Consider the following 10,151-nt stretch of genomic DNA (forward strand, 5'->3'; position numbering starts at 1 on the left):
TGTACTTCTGGGCACTCCGGGTAGGTTGCAGTTCTGGAATATGGCAGCACTGGAGGATAATGGGTTCCTGGTAGCTTCACTTTTGATTCTTCTCAAATCTTTGGCAGTTGATATGCGTCTTTTTTTCTCAATACGTTTCTTGCGACCCTGTTGGCTATTCGCAACAAAACGTTTGATGGTTCTGTGGTCACGCCCCAATATCTTAGCAATTTCAAGAGTGCTGCATCCCTCTGAAAGACTTTTTTACAATTTTTGACTTTTCAAGTCGTTAAATCTCTTTTTTGGCCATTGCCTGAGGAAAGAAGCTGTCTAATAATTATCACACCTTGACTATAGAGTCGTTGACTCTCCTTAGGCCACACCCTCACTCATTACGCAAATGACACATCACGCTGGTATGCTTAATCCAATAAGCACTCCAAGTTCTATACAGCTTGAAGTTGGAAAATACGCATAAAAATTATGATATGGCCAAAATACTCACTCACCTAATAATTGTGCACACAGTGTATTATAAAACATGTAAAGCTTGTTTTGGTTTTAGTGGTGACTGCATTTGATGCTCTTTGTCTACTTATGGTAATATTGACAAACTGCTGGTAAATTGATAATTTAGATTGGAGATATCAGATATAATCTAAATTATCCCTATTATACAAAGCCTGCTAATAGCATTGATTATTTCCTTGGTTTTATAGGCAGCACTTGGGTTTTAGAGAGAGAGAGTTGCATAGTATATCCATTATATCAATAAAACTATTGGTTTCATTGATATAATGGATAATGAGTGAGCTGTCAGCCATAACAAACATTTGGAAGAATTTAAAGGACCAGTGTGCAGGATTTAGTGGCATCTATAAATAACATAATTTGAGAAACCTACTATTTGAAGGGTGATATTTTACGGACCAAGACTTTCACTGACGGATGCCTGATGTATGAGATCCATAATGAGGCAGAAGCAAAAAACAAAAAATAAAACATTTAGAGTAAGTCTGCAACCTTTTAAGTAAGGCATTTAATCTGACACAAAAATGAAATCACTTCAGCCTAACAAGTGCACTACAGCAATGGCCAGGAACTGCACTGCATCAGTCAGGCTGTGACAACAGTTTCTGGGCGCTGGTGGGAGATGAAAGTCCACCCGCCTTTTATATCCACCTTGCAACCTCCTCCTTGTTAAATCTTAAACCGTTTAGAGCCCTAAGAGCCCATGCTTAGCATAAATCATTCACATCAATCCAAGCTAACAGCTAATGACTACCAACACATCCACAAGTGGGCTGAAATATTCCTCATTTCTGAGTTATAGAGATTGTTGATAACTTGCATTACAGCTTTTCAATGTCGGGGAGCACAGATCAGAGTATAGTGGAGAGAGAGCTAAGATGGTTGGGGTTAAGCCAGTTCAAGGCTGATTTTGATTGAACAAGGTCAGTTAACTCTTCCTTTTGCTCAGCAGCAAATTAGAGGAGGCAGTAATGGAAGGGTTTATACTCAAAACACAAGGACTCTGCCAGCACCATAATTAATTCCTAAATACACTCATTGTTTTTATTTGTCACCAAAGGGAGTTTTGTGAGTACAACAGACCACCCTGATGTATCCACTCAAGACGCATTTAATGATTACAAAAAATTACAATATTTAAACCTTTTGATCTGCCTAAATTCACACAAATGTTTGCAGACCCAACGATAAAGAAGAATGTTTCTTACAAAACAAGCAGATTGTTAGGGGAAACAGATTTCAAGCTCAGAGAAAAGCAACACGTACGCTCAGGACTGCCTGTATGTCAAAGCTGATATGAACCTGTTAAATATTTATATAAAGACAAATCTTCAATTCAATAAAATTTTATTTGTATAGTGCCAAGACCGACTCATTATAAAATTATTCTTCACAGGAGGGACCAAACAGGTTCCACCCATGAAGCAAGGCACTGTTGGCGACCGGGGGCAAGGAAAAACTTTCTTTTTAGAGGCAGAGGCAACACAAGAATTGTCTGTAAAAGTGTGTGTTCCACCTTATGCAAAACCTATTAAAAACTATTAACTGGTACCAATTTGCTTGAAATCCCTAATTCCCCAACAGGATAAAGCATGGCTAGAGGTGGGTAAATTGTTTTGGTACTTTACTCACTTTGTAATAACAAAAATGCAATTTAAGTTGAAAAAAAAAAAGAAAGTCCAAACTCCTCTCTCTACTGCAGTGCTTCCAGCAGGGTCCTGTTTTGCGTGTCAATAAAAAAAGAATATTTTAAGGCGTTTTATGGCCTTAAATTTTGAAATTCAAGACCTATCAACAGACTCTTACGGATCTGTGGATATGCTTGATATGACTTCATGCTTGATCCCTGGAATGTACAATGAGGCAAAAATTGATCCAACCAAAAAAAAATACAAAAAAATACAAAAAATTACACTGAATCAAGGTGGACATCAGGCACATGCAGATTCCTTGTTGGGCCCATCGTGCATTAATGGATTAAAAAAAAACACAGCATGTGAATGATCCAAGTGAAAAGATTTGTGAGGTACCGTGCAATGACATTAAAGGAGCTAAAAACTCTCTATCAATATGACTTATCCTTTTCACAATGTGCACAAAAATAAATCTTACCTTTTGTTGAAGCCAATTATTTTTGCAAACGTGGTTGCAAACACTGGTCCTTGGGACCCACAGTACTGTTTAAATTCTACTAAACCAGATTGTTACTGGCTTTAACCAGGCAGTGTGGGTGTAAATTCCTCCATGAGAAAATAAAACATAACACAAGAAATTACCATTTGCATGCAGTTAGTTGCCTAACTGTATCCTAAATGTATACAAGAGAACCAATAAATCATATGAATGTGCATATGGTTGCATTTTGGGTGCTACCTTTGTGTAAATGGATTACATTAGCTTTAAAAGAACAGGAATAAGAGCAACGTTGTTTTTACTTTAGACGGAAACGAGGGAAAGGCAGGAGCAGACACTGAATGATGGTGAGAACACAAACAGAGACATTCACATCACTACAGTATCTTAGCAACAGATGTATGTCTATTTGGTGCCAAATATAAGAAAGTGGTAAAGCCAGGGATGGAGACTGACAGAATGGCAACTATTAAGCCAGCTCTCGAGGGAGTGGAGGTCTCACAGAGTCACGTCTAAAGCAGGAAGCAGCTATAGGACTTCTTCTATGAATCTTAAATTGCCTCTAATGGCCTACTGGGCAACAATACAGTCAAATTCTTTTCTCTGTCAGACAGGAGAATTACACTCATGCAGACAGTTGGAGGTGGATGTCAGACTATTTTTTCCTTTTTATATAATCTCTTTGTTAATTTTTACAGAGTATACAGTGTGCTCGTATTCCTACTGTGAGACCATTCAAGGTAGGCTCTGAGTCAGATCAGATCATCTTTGACATTTGATGAATGTTCTGATGTTAAAGTGTTTTATTTGGCAATGTTGTAGTGAAGATAAATGTGTTTGGAAGTCTACTTAACATGCAAATGGGTATCAGTGACTTAGATTACGCTGCATGCGTACTTTGACATTGTCACTTCTGGTTCTTATGACAATTAAATATTTTTTGCTGTTGTTAAAGGGGCACTCCACCAATTCTACACATTTAGTTTGTCATGAGCAATACTACTCTAACCCTGATGATGTCATACGGGTTATCGTACAATGGGAAAGAGCAGGACTAGGCAACCTGCAGCTTTACACTACATTTTCATTTATCATTGTTGTAGGCCAAAACAGGCTCTTACATTCTCAAATTCAAAAAATTTGTTTTTTTAACTGGTTGTGTTACAAATAGGAGCAAGCCGTGGTCAAAAGAAAGAAAGAAGCTTTCTAGAGCCTCTGCTTTTCCAATTTTGACCATTCTTTTTCAAATCTGTCTCTTGCGAGTCCTTCAACTTGAAGTGAAACACTTCTGTATGCTCTACTTTCCCCGAAGGGAAAGTACTACAAACATATTTGTCCTTCATCCCAGGCTATAGGGAATGCAGAATAGATGAAGGAATTATATTTTTAGTTCAACAATTCCTTTAAGAAAACTTTGTGGTTCAAAATAGATACAGTATAATAACACCAGATAGCTTGCAAGCATGCTCCTACAGTAATGTTTGAGGTAGAGCAGAGGCAAGGCAGGAGATGGAAGTAGCAAGTTGTAAATAAGTTGCGGTATGACCAAATTAGTGCATTTTACTGATGTTTGAGCATTCTGATCAAGTTCAAAAACAAAAACAGAACCAAAAGCTTGGTTTTTAAAAGAGAAAGACTGTTAAATGTAATGTTAACTGTAATGTTAACTGTATAAAGCACATTCCTTTGAGTTGAACATTCTTTACAACAACCAGAAATGGTTTTCAGGGCATCATGATGGTTAAAAATATAGACAGAAGAGAAAGACTGAGGAGAGTCCTGAGCAGGCAAGCTGCAATATTATTGGACTATGTCACTGCCATCTTTCTGTGGAAGGACCCCCAAAGGACTATCCGCCAATTTGAGTCCACAATGCTTTCAGAGTCAAACTTACACTTCCTTCTTGAGTGCCAGGCTGTCTAATAATGTGCCACTCCTCTGCACCACTGCACTGAGTGGAGTTGGACTTCCAGAGGTTTTCAACAACAACTAAACAACACAGTAGACAGTGCATTTCAGGCCTGACTCATTAGCAGCAACCAAAGGTGCCAGACCAGGTGACAGACGGACTGACATGTCCAAAAGAGGGAAGCGATGAGGAAAATCATCATGCTGCTGCTTGCTGAGGCCTGTGTAGCCATGGATACTGAACCACAACCGAGACCCATCCAGAAAAAAAAAAAAAAAGAGAGATTTCAGAGAGTATTACTGGTTTAGAAAAAACACCCCACACAAGGTATCTGCTTTTTTTAAGCTCTGGCAATCAGATTGGTGAGGCTGAACATGGACTCACAGACATGAAAGGCAAGTCTGGAAGACAGGATGCAGTGGTCCAACATTAGAGAGGAGTTCAAGACTACAGGCTGGGATTTTGTTTTTGGCCAACCAAGGTCTGATGGTTCATATTCTTCATTTACCCAGTGAAACCTGCAGTTAAAGCTGAACAGATCTTTTTTGCCAAACACAGGTGTAACTAATGCTATTATTAACCGCTGCACTGCAATAGTTGCTGGAACGGAGCATTACTCTTCACCTGTGCTTTGTCTGCTATGACAACAACACATGCAAGTCAAATCTAGAATATAAAGAAGCCCATCTCTTACTCGCGAGATCACTTTCAGTACAGCAGGGGAGCAGCTTGTGTCTTTATGTGTAAAATATTCGGTAGTTTAAATTCGACTTCATTTGCACAGCACACACTAATGAGAAACATTCATATAAAGAAAAACGCAGTTCATGTTCTGGATAATGTCATTTCCAACTTGGCTTATTTTCTTACTAGTTTATCCAATGTTAGTGCTGATTACAATAAAATCAGTTAAATAGGCTGTGAACGTTTTTCAGCTGCCAAAGTTGGGACATGCCAAAATACATTGGGGAACCATAGTTGTATTTTATGTTATGTACTTTTTGTCATTTTCTTTTTTCTTTCCTTCCTATTTTTGACCTTTGGATAGTTTGGTGCAATAAGGTTCATATAACTGTTATGATGCTTGCCATATACCCAGATGAAGGCCGTGCAGTTTGAAGCATGGTAAATTAAATATACCAGCAGTAAGACAGTGTGTGGGAGTTTTCTCATTCATTATTCAAATTGTGCTTACTTCTGATGCACTGTCACATATTTTGGTGTGCATAGCCATTTTGAATATTTTGAGGAGCCTATATTATTGTACTGTATTGTACTTTTTCCTGATGACCAAACCACTTTGTATTCCACTTCTCTACAGAGAGCAACTGCATCATCGTGCCTATCCAGATAACACTAAACAGACAGATTACTGAAGATTCATCCTCTATGAAGCCACCACAGGCTTGTCATAGTTAAAATCATCACATAGTGCTGTTATAAACAGTGAGCCCAAACCCTCACAGAGGAGGATCCCAAACATCCCAGCCAAAGTTATTTAAGTATGAGGCTCAGAGATCACACAGTATCACGCAAAGCTGCAATTACACCAAAGCAGTTAACTGTAGAAATGCACATTATATGTGTCAGGATTAAGTGATGCCAGCACATGTGAGAGAGATGTAAATGTATCCACTGACAGCTGTAACACTTTATTTTACTGTGGTCTGGACTAGTCTCTTTCATGCCATTTATTATGTTGATGTTTTCAACATAAACAGAATGCACAAGGTTTATTCATGAAAAACACCAAATGAATACGCAGACAAATATTATATACTAAGGATATACAAAAGACAACAAAATAATCTGTCAGGAGAGACTGAATCTAACAGCTCGGCTCAACTCAGGCCCGTCTTTCAGCAATAAGATCTGTTCAGAATCCTTTGACTGCCTTCTGTCTGTTTGAAATTTGTCTCCATGGCAACGGACCAGACCGTCTGGCTTTAGCATGGCCGTGGTGATTAAGTGGTGTGTTATGATAATAGTCATTGGAGAAGTAAGACCTGAACATATACAGTACATTTGCAAAGATTCTCAATGGACTTCTTTCTCTTGCCAACTGCGTTAAAGTTAAGCATCCGTCTCATCCGGAAGTGTTTATGCAAGATGTAGAGGATCAACATGGAAAGAGGAGAATGCCAACAGGGATCACACAGAGAAACTAATAAAAGGACATGTGTAATAGTAACTTTTTGGGCTAAAGAGAGAGAGGGAAAGAGCTATACGATATCCATGTACCACATTTTACTTAGGAAGGGCTGCTGAGCAGTGAAGACACAAAAAGGGGCAGTAAAAAAAAAAGTAAATGACTATACTAGATGGAAAGTTGGATTTTGCCATTAAGTGTCTCACCTTGGCACACTACTGGGCAGACTGGTCTCACTGGATGGCGTCTGGATCCTCTTCTCCACGGCCAGCGCCTGAGGACCGGGCTCTCCTCCCGCTATCCGTCCAGCTCCTGGCTGCTGCTGCTGTTGCTGCCGCTGCCGCCTCTCCTCCTCTTCATCCTCCACCTCCTCATTACCTGGCTTCTCTTTCCCTCGGCCCTCACTTTCGTTATCGCTCTCCTCACCTAAGATGTCGTCCACCTATTTAAAAAAAAAGGAAAAGAGCATGTGAAATATAGTTTCAAGCTTTGTAGAGGACCAGATCACAGCATATCACACACCAACACAATCAGTCAAATCTTCTTTTCTATTCTTCTTTTCATTTTTGTTTGAAGTTTACACATTAACATTTTCTGCATGCATATACGTATATATACACACCATAACTCCAGAAGATATCCAAGCACTTTACATACAGACTCCTCTCTCATGCAGATAAGATTAATTACTTTCTCTCTTCACACTGAACACCAATTAGTTTTGGCCTTTATTTTGTTTAAGCTCCAAAATCAGAGCTAATCTATAATTCAGCTAACTTTTGGCAAGTTTCATTGGTAGGTCATTTTTAAATAAAAATGATGATGCTTTCTATTTAATAAATAATTTATGCTTAAAGTATCATGAAGAGGAACCATATGTTTTAGCTTGTTCCCTTTATATGCTGCAGGTTCCAATTATGCATCTAATTATATCTGGAAAGTGGTTTTCCCTCTAGAAATTATTAGGTTACATACTGTACTATAATCTTGAAAGTGATTAAACTTGAAGCTAACAGTTTAGAGTGTCATTTATGCAACTAGTGACTGAATCATATCAGCCAATATTAGTTTTACATAAACATGCAACACCTTGAAGGAGTATTTTGATATTCTGGGAAATTGTACCACTCTCATGTCTGTACAGTAAATATGATGCTAAAGCCTGGAGAAACAGGAAACAGCACGCCTGGCTCCGGCCTACCAGCACATAAATGGTATGTTATGTTTATACTTCCATTTCTTTTCTTTTTTACAGATTAAATAAACAATAATGGTATAATAATGACTGAAGGCTTTTCTAGATAGAAAAGATGTTTTCGTTCTTCTCCCGAGTGGCTTCGGTAAGAGTTTGGCTAGGGTTTATTGATCTGATTGGTTGAAGTTCACCAACAGATGGTTCATTTAATCACCTGCCAAGTACGTTTTGAAAGTGCCTGCCCTTTTCCAAACAGTTTTCAACGACAGCTTCCCAGAGTGTCCTGTGTAACAAACCATCAAACCAGTCATGCGGGTAGGCGGATTTTGTAACATAGCCTGCTAGCTGCACTTTCGTATTTACCATACAGACAAGAGAGTGGTATCAGTCTCACTCAACTCCTGGCAAGATAGCATATTTGATAAAATGTCTTCTGCCTTTGCGTTGATTATTAAAGATTTGTCACTATACGTAGGGCAGAATATACAGGATTTTGGAGGCTGATACTATTCTAATGTTAGGCAGATGTTCTTTCTTTTACGTGAAAATGTACCACATTTCTTAATTTTTCTTTTTCAGAATTGTGACTAAGATGTGTTCTACAGTTTGTGTCTGTGCACTCTGGTGAACAAATCTGGTGGCATGTTTTTGGCATACAGTCTAAACTACAAACGCTAATAAGAGTCACAAAATGAGTCTTGAAGGACTATAGTAATAGATAAGACATTGAACAGTGGTTGATTGATTTTGTCCACCCCCACAGATGGAATACTGTTTGAAGTAGGGTAATAAACTCATCAGATCAAATTTCTACTATGAGGAAACATCCCAGAGCCAGAATGAATCTGTCCAGTGGGATATCTTGCCAGCTATCCAAAGCAAAAACAAAAATTTCAGCTCATCAATCTTGTATTCCTTGAGCAGCTCATAATTTATACTGCCCCAAGGTTGACCATTTAGAGCAGGTTAGCCTATTGACAACCATTAGATCAATGAAAATCTGAGATGAATCTTGCCACAGCAAATGACTTGTTAGTCGGGGGAAAAACTCTCTTGGGGCTACAGCCAGGATCATTACTGGCTTTAAGCCAGGCTCATTAAGACTGTGTAGTTGGTTATTTGGACAGCCAATGAGTGCTTTAGGAAAGGAGAAGGTAAGAGTGCCTGAGGTAAGGCTGATCTGGAAAAAACAAAAACTCTGACCATGTTAGGTCAGTGTTGGTTGTCCTCCAGTTCCATTTGCTGCAGCAGATTTAAATGAGAATGACCCTGCAGGGAACCAACAAATTACAGGGTAGAATACAAATAAGACAGGGCTTTTGTTTGTTCCCTAACTGTCAGCAACACACGATTTCAGATTTTATCTCAACAAAAATTGCTTCTTTCTCACTAAAATGTTTCTCCTCTCATGGCATTTTCCCCATCACTATCTCCCGTTGAGCGTTAACTGTGACAATTTATTGGGCCTTGCCTTTGTGATGGCTGCTTAAGATTTAAAAAGAAGGTCTATTTTTCTCTCAGAAGAGTGCAGATATAAAGGGAGCTGGATATCGACAAATATAAGAGGGACATAGATTGGCTTTTAGACAGCAGATTGGCCTACAGAAAAAGCGTACATTGAAGGCCCATATAACGATGCTCAACAGATATTTATAAAAACTGGCTTAAGAAAGACATTATTAGCAAGTTTAAATCTATCACAAAGGGACACATAAGCAGGTGCACAGTATGATAAAAAACATTTTGCTAATAAAAATATAATTTTTGGTTCTGTGGTTCTGACACTTTAATTTTATTAATCCGATAGACAGATCCGGTATGCAACAAAAGTGTGATTTAGGAACTTTAGAAATGAACAGAATTTGCATATTTATAGATTCTGGAATTTGTAATGAGACTTTAATAAGATTAATGTGGAAATTATATTTTTTTTGTGGAATAAAAATATGAGACACGGGTTAATGTTCCAAACATTTGTATGTAAAAAGTAAAAAAACCAACATAGCGACATAGTTAAGATTTCTGAATGTAGAAACATGAACAAAATATTTCTCGATGCAAATTTTGTTTATCTTTATATGTTTTTGAGACTTGTTTTTATTTTTTAACCTCTACTAGTGATGTCACCCAGAGCGCACACCAGATAAGACCTGGATGTATGCGAAGTTTTCGCTGCAAAAAGGAATTTCAATTCAATTTTACTTTCATATATTTAGAAAAATGAGTCAAGAAGCAGTCAATTCATACACAGAAGT

At 38.2% G+C, this 10,151-nt stretch overlaps 1 protein-coding gene across 2 annotated transcripts in view; it reads right to left on the bottom strand.

The window, feature by feature from the left end:
• The window catches only part of ctdp1 (CTD (carboxy-terminal domain, RNA polymerase II, polypeptide A) phosphatase, subunit 1), a 64,106-nt gene that overhangs the window by 24,986 nt on the left and 28,969 nt on the right, over nt 1-10,151 (bottom strand). For both annotated transcript variants that reach the window (XM_035681264.1, XM_035681263.1), the window contains exon 12: nt 6,908-7,143. In XM_035681264.1, coding sequence (XP_035537157.1) covers nt 6,908-7,143 — 236 coding nt within the window. The remainder of the gene's footprint in view (nt 1-6,907; nt 7,144-10,151) is intronic.

The sequence above is a fragment of the Morone saxatilis genome, unplaced genomic scaffold (genome assembly GCF_004916995.1).
Source record: "Morone saxatilis isolate NCDOM2014 unplaced genomic scaffold, NCSU_SB_2.0 Contig9, whole genome shotgun sequence".
Lineage (NCBI taxonomy): Eukaryota > Metazoa > Chordata > Actinopteri > Moronidae > Morone > Morone saxatilis.